Source organism: Lolium rigidum, chromosome 2 (genome assembly GCF_022539505.1).
Source record: "Lolium rigidum isolate FL_2022 chromosome 2, APGP_CSIRO_Lrig_0.1, whole genome shotgun sequence".
Taxonomy (NCBI): domain Eukaryota; kingdom Viridiplantae; phylum Streptophyta; class Magnoliopsida; order Poales; family Poaceae; genus Lolium; species Lolium rigidum.
Window position 1 is genome coordinate 18,370,351 of NC_061509.1, and position 16,842 is coordinate 18,387,192.

General features: G+C 41.4%; 1 protein-coding gene across 1 annotated transcript; it reads right to left on the reverse strand.

The window, feature by feature from the left end:
* Positions 1-3,521: 3,521 nt before the first annotated feature.
* LOC124689288 (pullulanase 1, chloroplastic-like) lies at positions 3,522-14,640 on the reverse strand. The gene is made up of 27 exons (XM_047222843.1): positions 14,295-14,640; positions 13,995-14,139; positions 13,852-13,904; positions 13,633-13,741; positions 13,411-13,547; positions 13,122-13,318; positions 12,897-13,046; positions 12,730-12,790; positions 12,516-12,636; positions 11,812-11,902; positions 11,584-11,677; positions 11,276-11,371; positions 10,721-10,861; positions 10,448-10,498; positions 8,920-8,990; positions 8,727-8,819; positions 8,111-8,201; positions 7,441-7,512; positions 6,750-6,875; positions 6,540-6,596; positions 6,081-6,155; positions 5,394-5,482; positions 5,074-5,151; positions 4,782-4,920; positions 4,454-4,563; positions 4,199-4,298; positions 3,522-3,881 (listed from the first exon to the last, which is right to left on the reverse strand). Exons 1-27 carry the CDS (start codon positions 14,544-14,546, stop codon positions 3,774-3,776), a joined length of 2,907 nt encoding a protein of 968 aa, XP_047078799.1. The 5' UTR covers positions 14,547-14,640; the 3' UTR covers positions 3,522-3,773.
* Positions 14,641-16,842: the final 2,202 nt, after the last annotated feature.

Consider the following 16,842-nt stretch of genomic DNA (forward strand, 5'->3'; position numbering starts at 1 on the left):
TAAGAAATCCCAATTAACTTTATCATACGCTTTTTCAAAATCTAACTTATGAAGAACACCGTTCATTTTTTTCCTTTGAAGTTCGTGAATGGTTTCATGGAGGACAACAACTCCCTCTAAAATGTGGCGCCCTGGCATGAACGCAGTTTGTGTCGGTCTGACCACCTTGTGTGCGACCTCTGTGACACGGTTCGTGCCCACCTTAGTAAAAATTTTGAAACTTACATTTAAAAGACATATTGGCCTATATTGTTGGATCTGAATCGCATTTTCTTTCTTAGGAAGCAAAATGATCGTTCCAAAGTTAAGATGAAATAGAGGAAGATCACCCTCCTGAAACGCTGCAAACATGGCCATGAGGTCTGTTTTGATCATGTCCCAAAAATTTTGATAAAATTCAGCGGGAAAACCATCCGGTCCCGACGCTTTATTTTTCTCCATTTGCATAATAGCAGCGTATACTTCCTGTTCGGTAAAGTTGGCTATGAGAATTTTATTCTCTTCATCCGACAGCTGAGGAATATCGGCCTTGTCCGATTCTCTCATAGCAAAAAGATTTGGGCTCGGAGCTCCGAACAGGTTTTTATAGTATTCTGAAATATACACTTTCAAATTTTCTTGACCAACGATCGTACCTTCTTCTTGTTCTAGTTGGAATATTTTTTTCCTCCTATGTTTACCATTGGCAATAAGGTGAAAAAATTTAGTATTATTACCTCCTTCCTGAATATATTTGACTTTAGCTCTTTGGGCCCATTTCGATTCTTCCTCACGACGCAGCTTGGCTAAGCTATCTGTAGAGACTTTTAGTTCTGCACGCTCTGAAGCACTAAGAGGCATAGTCTCAGCCTTCTTATCTAGAAAGTCAATCAACAACAAAAGTCTCTCCTTTTCTTTTTTATAAACACTACTAAGGTTTTTTGCCCACCCTCTAAGGTAACTCCTAAGATGACGGATTTTATTTTGCCACCTCCATAGGACTATTCCCATGCTGTATAGAATTCCACTCCCTTGCAATGAGATCAGAGAAGTCCTCACGTCTCAGCCATGAGAGTTCAAAAGAGAATTGGACCTTGTTCCCGAGGTGAGCTTGTTCACCTGAATCGAGAATCAAAGGAGTATGATCCGAACCTGCCCGAGGGAGGGCTCTAACCGACACAAGAGGAAATTTCTGCTCCCACTCGACACTCGCCAAAACTCTGTCTAATTTTTCATATGTAGGTGATTCTCTACGACTCGCTCATGTAAATTGTCTACCTGAAAGCTCAATCTCTCTAAGATCAAGACTCTCAATAATAGCATTAAAAACAAAGGGCCAACGTGCATTAAAATTATCTTTATTCTTGTCCTCCTGCCTACGCATTATGTTAAAATCGCCCCCTATAAGCATAGGTAAAGTTTCAATCTCGCAGACCCTTACCAGCTCGGCTAAGAACTCCGGCTTATGCTCATCTTGAGCTGCCCCATAGACGGGTATAAGAGACCACTCAAAACCGTCTTGCTTGGAACGAATGTGGAATTTGACACAATGGCTGCCATTATCAACCTTGAGGACCTGAAGAGTCTCGCTATTAATACCTACTAAAATGCCTCCGGATCTCCCTTGTGGAGGTAGGCAATACCAAACGAAATCAAGACCCCCGAAAGGTGTCTAAGGAAAGGCATAGAAAAGTTCTCCCTCCCCGTCTCAATTATGGCAAAAAAATCTAATTTTAGATCTCTTATAGTTTCATGCACAAAGCAATGTTTGGCGAGTATCCCGAAACCCATCACTATTCCAAAATCCCCCTTTCATTGTAAAAGCACTGAGTTTTTATTTTTATTCTTTAGGCGTGCACTGCATCGTCGCACCACAGCTACGTCTGGTATCCTTCTCTTATATACCCTGATTGGTTTGGTAGGTCTCAACGGAGGATGATGGGTGTTCTTCATCAACCAGGTCTGAACTAAGGCCATTTGCCTCATCCATAACCAAGCTAGAATAGGTGTCATCCTCTTTACTCTGAACCTCACTTTTATTTCTAAGCATGATTAGCGTTCTCTGTAAGTCTATATCTTTGATCTTGTTAATTGAAGTGGAAACATTACTTGGTGAAACCCCTAAAGAAATTCCTAACTTAGATGCACGAGCAACAACAACTTCATTTGGAATGGAAGCAATGGTGAATTTGGAAGAAATATTAGTACCTGAATACAGAATATCATCTCTAGCCTGTGCATTCTGCTGCGCACGTTCCAGTTGTGTCACATCAGCATTAGGCTGAGCTTTGATTCTTTCACTTGTTCGCACACCAAAAACCGCCTCTTCAGAAATTCCACCAAAAGCAATCACATCTTTTTTAGAATATCTCCCACCCAGGAAAACACCGGTGCCCCTTGTGATCACCTCAGCAGATGGCGTCTTCATTGGCGAAGGATGCAAAGAACCCGAGCTCGACCCACCTCTAGAAATAAAAGAAAAGTATTACTAAATCAACAACAATTAATATTGTTCCTAAAAAAAATAAGATGGAATGGAGTAGGGTTGAAAATGAAACGGGAAACGGACGGAAACATGCTTTATCAATTTTGTTTCCCTCTATCATATCGGAATCGAAAATGGAATCAGAATCCCCGGAAATGAATATGGAAACGGAAATCATCGGATATGAATACGGAACGGATACGTAGCGTTACGAAAACGGATATTTGCCACAATACAATACGACATAATATCTTGATTCGTAGACCGAAAGAGACACATAAAGAAATAAACAATAAGACAAGATATATCACTTAACTTCGACAAGCGGCAATTCAACATAAAGTAACACACATAGTTTAACACTTCGAGAAGCACGTTAGATGAGTCGTCGACGATAGGACTTTCGGTGGCGGTCTGGCCGCACACGGCTGCATGCACATGCAATTATGCAATTATGCAGAGTGATTAGGGTTAAAGTAATTAGTGGACTTGATTCGTGGCCAAGCCCAGTTTTATGTTTAAATATAGGCCTACTAAATGCACGGGCCTCTCTAGGTTATATTTCTGTAAACTTTTAGTATTTATTTTTCCGGAATTTTCTCTACCGTTTCCGTTTCCGTCGGAAAGGACTCCCTTATTTTCTTTTCCGTTTTCCGTTTCCGTCGGAAAGGACTCCCTCATTTTCTTTTCCGTTTTCGTTTAAGTTTTTGCTGTTTCCGTTTCTTTTCCGCAAAATGCCGCTTTCTTTTTCGTACTTGGCCCTCCATTTGCTTTTTCTTCGGAATCAGACGGAAAGTTTCCCTTTCATTTTCAACCCTAGAATGGAGGGAGTAACTTTTCCATGTCCTTCCTCAAGCTGCCCCTTTTGTCAGATCAATCGTCATGACTTAGGGCTGGAGAGTACTATTCGTGTTCAGTGGAAGCTAACGTACTACACAATTAAGCTTCTTCACTTCGCTTTTTTTTTTTCCTTTTTGGCCAGCATTATGGTCGATTGAAGATTGATGTAGCTAGCTGTGAGCGACCAAAAGTAAGCAAATTAAATGCAGAGTAAACATGGGGTACAAATCTTATGGTTTCATTATTTTGCATGTTGTTATATACAATACACATATATGTATTTTGGTTTCAATATTCAGTATAACACAAAACGGATAAGAAACAAAGCCATGCCATGACAGCTTATTATTCTCCAGTTTATTTCTTCAGAAATGTACTCTGACAGCAGCAGTACGTCCCCTCTCTTATTCTTCATCTATTTATTTACTTCGGTGCCAAACTGAGCTTGTTCTTCACCCAAGGAAAGGAATCAGCACCGAGGTTCGACAAACACTGATGTGGTTCTTCTGGGTACGGTGAACCGGCCTGTCGCCGCCTCGTATGCGGACTGCCTCACTAATGCATCTGATGAATTCACCTGAAAGAAACAGTTTGTTAGTGTTTTATAACTCTTCTACCATTTCCACAACTTTTCTATTGATGTTCCATTGGTTTTAGGAGACTGAAACTCAGAACTATGAAGTACATCAGTGGTTTTGATCCTTGGAATTTGCAGACTGAATAGTGTCCAGATGTTCTGCTTTAACGAGATTACGACTAAAACTCTGTTCTAGGTTGTTGATTTCATTGGTTCTAAGACTGAAACTCTCAACTATGGGGATTTAATAGTGCTCAGTAGTTCAGTGCTGTAACAATTGAATATCTCTCAGGTCCAAAACAACTTGGAACAGTTACCTGCACTGGATGCAACTCCAGTGCCATCGAAGCAAGGGCAGGGATATCCATGGATACTTCATGCGGACATACATTGAAGACGACCACGACATAAGAGAAGCTGCAGAAAGTGATTGGTGGTTAGATCTACAACACAGAACATCAAGGGCTTCTCCTATCAGACATTGAGGTCCAGAAACTACTGTGACTGCATCTTTTGTTTATCTTGCAAGAATAGATCTTTATGCAAATGATAATTACATCGGTGCTACTTACTTGGCATCTAGCTGAGCCATCTGAGCACTATCATTTCGTGCATCTTCGATGCTCATAACAATAACACCTGAGATCGCGGAGGGCCCTGTGTTGTGAAACTGAACCCTTTGCTGAAATATGACAGGAATGCAGTCAGATCTACACAACAGCTCATTTCGATAAACATTGCTTGACATGTAGATCGGGAACGACAGATTGTTTACCCATCCTTTAAAAAGGAAAAGGAAAAAAGAGAAAAAGAAAAACAGTGTCTACATTATAGCCCTTCAGTGGTCTGAAAGTAGAGTCCATACTAATTTGCTGGCAAAGATATGAAGTGTACATGTACCTTAGTGTCACTTGCTGTACTTAGACGAAAAAGTGGAGATGAGTATCTGATCTTCAGGATGTCAACAAAACTTTCTAGGACAGCAAGAATGTGTCTTTTGGCAGGTTTGAAAAATGGATTTTCCAACCTTGGTTTTATCCTGCAAAATTGTTTCCAAACTATCAAATGCATGTTTATAAAAAATAAAAATGGGAAGCATTCATTTAAGTTCTTTAGTTTATCAAAAGGACATGGCCAAATATATGAAAAATACCATAATGGCAACAAAATATGCAAAAGTTAAGAAACTTACAGGGGCCAATTATCTTCATTCTTTTCACTTGGAGGAAGCCCAACACCCCAATTGTTTGTTTCATAGGAAAAATTAAGCCTTAACAAGAGGAAGAAAACAGAACCTCACCATGCAGTTAAAGATGTAAAAAAAAAGCAGTTAAAGATGCTAGGGAAGTACTACTTTCCCTTGAACTATTCTTCGTATACAGCAAAGATGTATGGTCATAATCATTATTTTTCAAGGATTTTTTAATTAATTTCCTCTCTTGGAAAAGATAATCGTTTTAGCTCATGAGAAGAACTGATGTTCTCATCAAGGTACAAAGGGCAGTTTATTACTTGTTAAACCAATCACCAGAATTATATGAATCTCGATCGATGGACTTGGATCTCAGTATCTCGTCACCAGCATGGAAAAAGGGTATTCCCTGAAAGGACAAGTTAACAAAATTGAGGACTCTAGCCCAAAAATTCAAGTTATAGCTCATGTATGAAAGTACACTATTTTTTAGTTATTTGCATTAAATTATAAATTACTATATTCTTTCCCATATTGGGAAAAATGTACTTCATCAGAAGAAAAGATAGGATAAAATCTGAACAACACAAAATCACGTCAAATCATAGTGCATGTGTTGGTTGGATTATCAAAATGTAGATTGCTGCCAATTTTAATTTCTGATCGGTTGGATTATCAAAATGCAGATTGCTGTCAATTTTAATTTTTGGCATTACTTAGAATAAACATCCTAGCAAAAGAGTCCTCGTCCTGAATATATTAATTATGCTAAGAGAACAAATGAAACTAAGATTAGATTCCCTGATCATTTAGTGACTCCATGCAATCCACTAGGTTAGTCACTTGAGCTTCTAGATCAGTCTTGCCATATTGACCATTTTACTTTGATTCAGTAACTTATTTCTGGGGAAACTGACTGATTTGGTCACCTATTCCTATACTATCACAGTTCTGTGAACAACAGAAAATTATAGGTTTTATGATCCATATTCTGTTTACATACAAACCTGAGATAGTGCCATCATGCTGGAGGCTAAAAGATTTATCCTGCATCTCTCATCAACTGAGATATCAGTCAGGGTCTGTATAAACAACAACACAAAAAACAGTTCGAGAATTCAATAGTGTGCGAGGTTTGAGAAATGAAATATCAAGCTCATCTTTGCGGGAAAAAACTAATGAGCATTTTTTATTCAAAAGTAAAAGTGTATCATCACAAGAATTAAATAGTTGCTTTGTGAATGCAAAGTTTGATTTCCAGAGGATAAACTAATTTCAGCAAGTGATGTTACCAATTAAAATCATAGAGGACTGTATTAAAATAGATGTTAGGAAATCCATGCTAGTCTGTTTTTTAATTTTCATTTTTATAAAACATGAAAAGGAAAAGCAATGATTACTAGACCGTAATAACTGATGAAAGAGGTGTACCAGAAGTTATTTATATAACAGGATACATGCCATACCTTTAGACTGATAACGTCAAACAGAGTCTCATTGTCATGAGCAGAAACATAGTTTATCTGAAATGTACAGAGCAGCGTGTATTTTAGTAAATGACTGGTGGCAGTACATTAAAGATCTGGGACAAAAAGTCCAACCATGTACCGAACATTAGAACCATGCAAGCCAGAAAACATATTATTTTGGAAAATACAAAAGAAAAATAACCACACCGTTTCTATTGGGGACGAAGTATAGCCGACTGGTAATCCATCAAAAGTGTAAATTTCTGATCCCTTCTTAGCTTCTCCAGTATGAGATATTAGTACATAATCCCTCAGATTACCAGCAAGTCCAATCTGAAAAAAGTACAAAAAAAATATACCATCTTGCCTGACAAACTTATTAAGGAGAAATTATTTCATTTTGCATGGAAAACTTGATAGGGAGAAAACTAATAACATTTAGTTCTATTCAGTTTCTTTTATCTGAAATGTTAACATTTTCACATGACCTACCCCATCGAACTCCATTTGTGCCAAAACAATTTGTTTTTCGAAATGTACCCAAATGAATGCTTAGCTCCAACTCCTTAGTTTTGCTCATGTTTGATCTCTTGCCAGTAAATCAAATCTAACAGCTGATTTCGATGAAAGGAGTTTTTTGTGTCCACCTAAATAAATTCACCATGGATTGCATGGAACAGATAGTGAGATAGAGTAACAGGTGTGAAAAGAAAAGCACAAAAGTATTGTCCTCCACTTATCTCACGAAACTTGATTAACCGTGGCTATTTATATATATTTTATTTGCAACAAGAAAAAAAATCAACAGCGTACACTTTCAATTGAATTGATAGGTTAAAAACAAATTAATTTTCAGTCAGTGGACAGATTTTTAAGAACATGATTATTGATAGCCAACCTGTATGTGGTCAGCATAAGTAGCAAGCGCGGCCTTGGTATCTGCTTCGTTGCCCTGATAAAATCCATTCGGCTGCACAAAAGGGCAAATACAGAATAATAAGCACGATGGAATCCTGGGAACTTATCTAGAAATATTTTAAATAAATGTGGTAAAGTGCATCTCTGCACAACAACCCCCGTTGAGACTTCGGACCTTGAAGTCTAGAAAATTATTGGTGACAGCTAGGGCACACAAAAATAGTATCCAAGTAATTCGATAAACATCTAAAATACTCCATAACTAAGGAAGTAAGGATGGCTCAATACTAGCAGAGACTAGTACAAAACTTATTAGCTGGCAAACATTTTCTGATCCATAGATGACACGTCAGTACATGATCTCTGAGGTACACAGGTCTAATGGTGTGCAACACCAATTAATAGAAAGTTAGGAACCTTAAAGTAGCTACAGCCAACACTTAATTGCAGAAAAAGGAACCTCCTTATGAGTTTCAGAAAATGGCTTAACCAGAAAGAAATTCCCAACCTCAGGAAAACTGTACTAAGAGAGGAAAAAAGGAAACTGTTGCGATCATATGAATGCTGAAAGCAAGAAATTGGTTACAGAAATGTCACATCCTAACTTTCATTTCCAGGAAGAGCATTGGCGTAAAGGACATTAAGATTACCTGTAAGAACAAACCAGTAGTAAAGCCTTGCTGTAGTGGATTACCAAATGGATTACCCCCATTAATAGCATCCCGCATTCTATCATTGAAGCTGCAAAGTATGACGGTATGGATATTACTATGTTGTATGGAAAAAACAGTTGATATAGAGCCAACACCAAAATGAAATACCGATACCTATTTACTAGAGTATTTACTGCATTCTGGTATTTTGAGTCAGAGCTTCAAAGTTCTGACAGTACAAGAGACTGTTGAGACATAAATTTCCCTTTTAATTTTACTTTTCAATGTAGAATCTAGTTATGCTTGGAGGGTATGTTAAAAAGTTGACAAATTGGGTAATTTAAATGTAAAACGAGAACGAACACGCTTCTGGTCAAAACTGAAAGGTGCTCACTTCTCAGTCACAGCAAATAGCTTATTTCCTCAAACACACACCCAAATGTGTGTCATTTTCTATTATAAGGCGTCAAGGCGACGCAAAGCATAACAAACAAATCTCAAAGCAAAAGACCCTAACCTAATAAACAGAACCAAAATAATAATAAACCAAAGCAAGAACAATGAAACTGTACACCTCTAGGAAAATAGTAAGTTGGTAATAAATTCGACTTACCTACCAATCCCTGTTCCACTCATATTAAGCTGGGATCCATTTATTCCACGTTGATTGCGTGCAACTTCACCGAAGTCCCATCCTTCACCATACCTGTGGAAATGTCATTATCCTTGTTAGCCTAATACATCGAGAATGTTTGCTGCTGCCATTGAAACTGGTTACTCTGAAACTAAGCAATCTCAGTCCTTACAAGTATATTTTTGAACCATCAACTCCATGTGCATCCCTTGTAAGGCTTTGAAGAGCATATTTTGCTCTCATCTGTATTTTTTAAACAAAAAGGTTATCCAGCACAGTGTGATGCACTTGACAACAAAATGTAGGAAGCCAATTACGTACAATCATTTTGTGCAGTCATGTGGGCCACATTGTCACAAGAAGGAAATTGTTATTTAATTTTCTTTCTAATTGCAGTTATAGTGAGTAGTGAGCCAATGAGTAAGCCATAAATGCACATGTGAAAACCATTTCCAGAATTAACCAGCATTGCTGCACATCTTAGACATTTGATGCTAAAATTTCATAGGATGGTGTTTGATTCTGGCATATTCACTACAAAAAATGTATGATCCAAATTGACTGACTTGCAAAGTATAGACAAGTGAATGTAAATAATATTGAATATATCAATAAGCCATGGAAATGTTTGAAAATCAGTAACCAAGCTAAGAGCTTGAAATTTCCTCATTTTTTTCCATTTTAATGAGAAATTGCTGAAAGAATTCGAGGTGAAGTGTTAATATGTTGAAGGCACAAGCTGGAAGGGTATTAGTCAAGTTGTACAATTTTGGTGTTATAAAAAACAATTTGGCTCTCAACTATTGCAAACAGAAATTTTGTTTTAGTGAAATTCTAACCAGTAAAACTCATGTAGGCAATTGCAGGTATGTGTGTAGTACCATGTTAATGATGCAACCCTCATCTCCAGCCAGGCGCACGTGGTCTTATGGCTTTGGTCTTCGGACTTGAAGTACTCAGCACAATCTGCGTACAGGGTCTTATTTGTTGGCAGCACTGGATTCCCATGTCACAAAATTCTATGGAAGGCTCAGGTGCCCCTCTTGCTTTGGCTTGACCTTATGCACCCCCCTCAAGTGGACTGCTCATAGGCTTGGGTGCATGGTCTCCCCCAGCCATGGCACCGTCCCCATGTGTTCCCAGGAACTGGAAACAGCAGAGCACCTCTTCATCCGCTGCCCATGGTTACGGCAACTTTGAGGTCTCACACTTAGTTGGGATGGCCATGGCCCTGCCATCCCTGGAGGAGTGGTGGCTGACTATGCACAAGAGCAGACCCATTAACAAAAGGAAGGGTTTAACTCCACAGTTGCCCTCAATGTTTGCTCCATTTGGAAGCAGCATAACAGCAGTGTTCCAGAGTGTGAGCAAGGATCCCGCAATATAGCAAATGACTTCAAGACGCGGGCAGGGTGCTGGTGGCAGGATTCCACTTGACCGTTGCGCGAACCATGCGTGTGTTGTGTGGTCTTTGATCTCGGCACTTGCTGCCCAGATCTTGTATCTATTTGCGTGTTCTCTTAATTAAAAGATGTGCAGCTGTGCTTGCACGATCTCTAAAATGAGGGCAAGGTGTGTAGTTCTGGAATGTAAGATACAGGAAATGATTTATGTACTCGTGATACTTTATTGAAGCATGATTTAACTCAGAAAAACTCAACATGCGTAATTTAACTCAGCAAGGATATGAACTTAATTACCATGGTACGTTTCATGATATGGCCCATAAGATCAAATCTGAACCCATCAACCTAAGGCAAAAATTACATGATGGTTAAGAAGCATGATGAAAAGGAATGGCAAGTAAACAGCATAAAATTGTCCAGAGATGAAGGAAATGGAAGAAGCAAGACTCTGCCATGAATGCATGAATTTTTCTGTGCATAGCGTGGATGAGCCATTAAGTCTGAAATGACTGGTATTATCATAATATACTGCCAATAATTAGAATACTGGTACCACTGCCCACTCACTTTGTAATTTACTGCCCAGTTCAGAAGGTCATCGACGATTAACCTATCAACCATGAAATGCTCACTTGCCGTATTGTTCATAGCTGCGCTGTTCTCAATCTGGCCCTTAATATCCCTTCTAACGTAGTATCCAGGAACGATCTGTAAATAAACCATAAAGAAAGAAGAAAGAAGACAGATTAGAAAGGTCCAAAACTTTAGGCATAACAGAATATTCTACCAAGAAACGAAGAAAACATCCGGTTTAGTTTACATGTATTTGTAGGATCTACAAACACATCGATGGAACAGTGAAAACAAAGTTCTAATACTTGCCATTTCTTGCAAACAAGAATTTTACATATTTCTTTCACTTTGTACACAATGTAGCATGACTGGTGGTACTTAAATAAGTTACAGAAATGCTCTTCGGCGAACCAAGTATAATGGAATAGTACTTTCAGTTGACTTTTAACATGGTAAACATGCGCTGTAACACTTACTCAAAGAAAAAAGAAAAAGGGTAGATGTTCTTTTAGTTGCAATACTAATGAACAAAACATTACTAGTAATAACCTTGTCAAGCACTGAGGTGATACCGAAAGGGCCACTTGAGTTTAGATGATTGTACACAACGTCCATAACAACACGAAGACCTATGTGATTGAGTGCCTGCAGTCCAAAGTTTATCAGAGAAGTAACATGTATCCTGCATTGAACTAACCACATATAGAACCTTTAATTGGGCTGATCTGTTTGAGTGGGGAGCCTCATTTGGAACACATGAATTATGTGGGAATTAGTCCAAATATTCCGTAGTTCTTTCTGGTATCGTATCTTACAAGCAGGGTCACATACTTGCAGAGTTGCAAAGAAAAACACACCTGGACCATCTGACGGTATTCAATAATGCGACTTGGGCCATCAGGGTTACTTGCATAGCTTCCTTTTGGAACCCCCCAGAGCACAGGGTTATACCTTTACAATGCATATGACCATATGTAAGAACAATGTACTCGCAAGAACAAAAAATCTAGCGATCTTAATACCAGCATAATACATTAGTATATGTCAGGTTTAAGAGGGAAAAAATAAGTGTGTGGAATCAATACCCCCAATTATAAGGGTCCTCTTCCTTAATAGCTGCTATTGCAGCTTGTTGCATATCTGACCCTGGAGGGAATTTCGCTAGTTCACACTCATCTGTCAGGGTAAATGAAGGTCCCCAGTGATTCAAGCAGAAATAATCGAATAACTCAACTCAAAGTACACCAGATGAAAATGAATTACACTCTAACCTATTAAGTACTTATAAATAGTCGTAAGTAAAATCTATCTAACAAGGAAATGAGAGATGTCTAGAAAGTACAAACTGAACTCAAAAGACGTGTATTTTTATAATTAAAAACTCTATATGTCTGATTTTTTTAATATCCTAGGCCGTTATTTTAAAGAATGTGCAACAGCTTTGCGCATCTTCTCATTAAGAAGGAAAGCAAGATAATACACAAGAGTACCAACAACAAAAATCTTTTCTCATCAACAAGAAAGGAAATACTGAACGGTAACTTAAGGCAAACACTTGCATACTAGGCTAGGTGCATCTGAGGGTGGTAAATGGTTCGTGCAATCGTCTGCTGTAGGCCCACCCACAGTACTCTAGACGAGATTGAGTAGTTTGGAATCTAATTTTGTGTATTTTGACAAGGGTTTTATCTAAGACAAGAAAAAGCATGCAAGGTACAACAATGACTTAACAAAAGCTAAACAATATGCATTGTTGTCTGATAAAGGATAGAGAAAATTATTTCTTTACCAACACATTTCCAATTGCTCTTAATGTCATCAACACCGGCAAAATGAAAGCTTGGCAACAGATGAACATGAGTCAGACCAGCATCAGACAATTTTTGTAGGTGCTGCATTCCTGCTGAATCCTGCACCAGAAGACCCACAATGCAATTGGGATGCATGTTTGTGAAAAAATATTATGAAATATACCGATTTCTAGTAGATTAACTCTGAGTGACCTGATATGTAAATGCCTGAAACCCTCCTCGAGAGTTACAGTCCACTGTACTGTCATGGGCACTGCAATAAAAAAACATAGGAAACAACGAGGTGAAGTTTTACAGATGACTACGCTTAAAATCCCACAAACTTAAAGCCGCAAAAATAATCAAGCGGCACAGTTCACCTGAAATCACGAATATGCAATTCATAGATGGTTATGTCAGAGAAGGAATCAAGCTTTGGCTTCTCATCTGCCAATTCATCCCAGGAAGGTGGCTTCATTGATTCACAATTAATGTCAACCAACCAAGTCCGCTCACCATTTGCAGAAAGCCTGATAGAATGAACACAACAGTGATTCCCTCCTCTATATGTATATAATAGTAATGAGATGCACATTGGCACATACCCTCTAGCATAAGGATCGTCAGCTAAAACTTTCTCAACCAACGCCTTACTTGGATGATACACGTCGACTTCATACAGATAGTACCGGTTTTCCCAGTCTCTTGGTCCAGTAATACTCCAAACACCATTGAACTCCTTGAGCTGCAAAGTCTCCAGTACAGGCCCCACTGGGCCATCAAAGAAGCGCACACTCACATCCTGCATGAAATACTTTACCTATGAGCAGAAACATGGGACTAGAGATAACACTTTAGATCCTAGGAGGCTCGCTTGATAACTAGAGCCCAGACCTGCGCTGTAGGGGCCCAAAGGTGCAGGCTCACAGCTTCCTCGCTGAAAACCGCACCTAGCGGTCCAGTGTACGCAAACATGTCATCCAATACACCAGGCAGCTGCAGCCCAGTAACATCGGTGTGTTTCCCGTCAGCTGCACATAAACAAGTCCATGAAGTTCGTATCCAACCGTATATATGTACAGAAAGGAAGCAAAGACTACTACAGATTTCATGTACCGCTGAAAGAAGCAACGACCAGCTGGCATTTCACGAGGCTGGCGACGTCGACAGAGCTCGGAACTCTGAAGGCTCTGTAACTGCTGATGAAGGGGAACTTCTCGGTGACCTGAAAATTTTGGGTTGCCACTGTTGCTTCAGTAGATAAATTAAATGTCCCTATTGGATACTGCACACAGCACAGGAGGAAATCGAATCAGTGACATGTGTATGTCTTACACTCTCTGGGAGCCCGGCGTGCTCCGGTTGCAGCTCGACTTTGGAGTCATAGCCTAATCAGATCAGCAAACGTATTCGCAATGCGTCAGGTTCAGCTTGCTTTCTACCGTGATTGATGACGAAATTCTATGAACTTGGCCTACCTTGGATGCCGCGATTTGATGGCGAGGGGTGCAGCGCGGCGCCTCTGCTGGCGTACAGGCAGACGGACGACGCTTCCTGATCGCTGACGTTCCAGGCGATGAGAGAGCTCGTCACCCAGTAGGCCCTGGCGTCCGGCATGAACGCCTGCAAGGAACCACAAAAGAGGAAGCTCGCCGTGTGACTGCCAGGTGGGGCCCCAGGGACAATTGTTCAATTCGGCGGGAACGGAGGGGCAGCATAGCGACGATTCGTAAGGCAAGAAGCGGCGGGAGGGAGGCGACGAGGGGGAGGAGGAGCACCTGGATGGCCTCGGCGGCCTGGTTTTCGACGGCGGTGCCGGCGGAGGCGCCGGTGTCCCCGACCGCCATGGGCGGCTTCGTCGGCAAGGCTTCGGCGGGCGCCCTCCTCCAGGTCCCGAGCGCGGCGGCGCGGGCGGAATGTGCCCTTGCCGGCGGTCCCCGCGGCGAAGCGGAGGAGGAGCGAGGGGGAATTGGCAGGGTGAAGGGGGAATTGAGGTGGCGGTGGAGCAGCATGTTCACCTGCATTGGCATTTGTAATGGATGCGGCCTTGGATTCAGACAGGAACAGAATTTCTGTTCTCGAGGGGAGGAATGGAGGAAGGAGAAAGAGTCTGTTTTTTTTTTCTTTTCCTTTTGTATTTTGCTGGGCCAACTTTATTTCTGTTTTATCCTAAAATACCTTTTTGGCTTTTTCCCCTTTTATCATTCTGCCAATTTTATTTATTTATTTATTCATATTTTTAGTCTCGGAATACCCCGAATACAAGTAGGGGTAAGACTGGATTTGAAAAGGATACTTAAACACGAAGACTCAAACAAATGAGTGCAAAAACCGTGCGTCCGGCTCTATTGGGCTTATAGTTGTTAAATGTAATATTATGTACGTATTTGTGTATGATACAAACTTGTACAAATGAAAAAACTTGCATTTGTACACGTTTTTTTTCCTATGCCTGCATTGATCGATATGCACTCGTGTGTGAAACCCTGAATTGCCGGCTCGGCCTTCCTCCTCCAATCGATGCATGCATGTGTGTCCGACTCGGTTACCTGCAGCGGTACAGGAAACCGCTTCGGTCGTAGTACTACTACTTGTGTATCCATATATAGTACGTTTGGCCGGGGCAAATTTACTGGACCCGAGACGCCGCGGCATTCGCGAGTATGCGATCGACAGGGTCCCACTCGACGCCGTCGACGGCTGCCGGCGCCTCCTACACCACGGGGCCCTTCTCCAGTACTCCGGCTCATGCGACGGGCTGCTGCTATTCTCGGTGGCCAGGGAGAGCTTTGTCATCTGCAACCCGGCGACGCGGCAGTGCGCGAGGTTTCCGGCGCTCGCGCCTGACAGAATTTGCCCAAGGATCAACACACACATATACGCATTGGAGAAGAACACACAGAGGCTTTTTCTGGCACCGCACCTTCGTGCCTTGTTTCTCTTATTCAACTCAGGAAACTCAACACATTACATGGGCTTAAATAGCCAACTCACACTCACGGCCAAGCCACACACACCGGCTTGATCCGTATTTCACTCACACACACGCACGCACATTGCATGCAACAACTTGATCCTATTTTTACTCCACTAGCTAGCTATTCACGTACAACTTGAGTGGCAATCAAGTCTGCAGAAACTTTGGATTTCCACTTTCAGGACCAAGTCACAACTAATGGCTCCCGACTCTTCCTCCACACGGATCTGCAACGCGACTCAGATTTCCAGCTCCGCAGTGTATGTGCATGCAGCTAGCTGACTAAACATGATTAGCTTTGTATTGTGCACGTGAACACAACTATACGTGCACACACTACCACAGCTCTGACTACATGTATGAATGACGAAATTAAAACATAATAAACTACTAACTAACAAGATTAGTTCCAACAATCACCTCCCTAATCTTGTTGTTCTTATTTCTCTCTTGAAGCCCATGGACGTCGATGTCATCGGTGCACCTCGCAGATGGCCGCCAATGCCATCTTGTCATGCCGATTGCCGGCGTCGCCATTGGCCTCGCCGAGAGACGCACCTCCTACGCCTTCACCGCGAGCACGCCGTCGTGACGCGCTCGCTGCTGCATGTTCGCCGCCGGTGCCGCACCTCGCCGGTGGCTCGCCTCCATATTCGCCACCGGTGACGCAGCTTGCCGGTGACCCACCTCCATGCTGTCGACGATGACGCACCTTGTCGATGACCCGGACATGGACGATGAACTCTTCATGGCAATGGCCTCCGCACCTTGGCCATCACCTCCTTGCCGCCGGTGACACGACTTACCGGGCAGCACACCTTCCTCCATCGCTCACGGCGCAGCTCGACGATGATGAAGACCCCGACCTCGACGAACAAGGCTCTGATACCAAATGACAGAATTTGCCCAAGGATCAACACACACATATACGCATTGGAGAAGAACACACAGAGGCTTTTTCTGGCACCGCACCTTCGTGCCTTGTTTCTCTTATTCAACTCAGGAAACTCAACACATTACATGGGCTTAAATAGCCAACTCACACTCACGGCCAAGCCACACACACCGGCTTGATCCGTATTTCACTCACACACGCACGCACATTGCATGCAACAACTTGATCCTATTTTTACTCCACTAGCTAGCTATTCACGTACAACTTGAGTGGCAATCAAGTCTGCAGAAACTTTGGATTTCCACTTTCAGGACCAAGTCACAACTAATGGCTCCCGACTCTTCCTCCACACGGATCTGCAACGCGACTCAGATTTCCAGCTCCGCAGTGTATGTGCATGCAGCTAGCTGACTAAACATGATTAGCTTTGTATTGTGCACGTGAACACAACTAT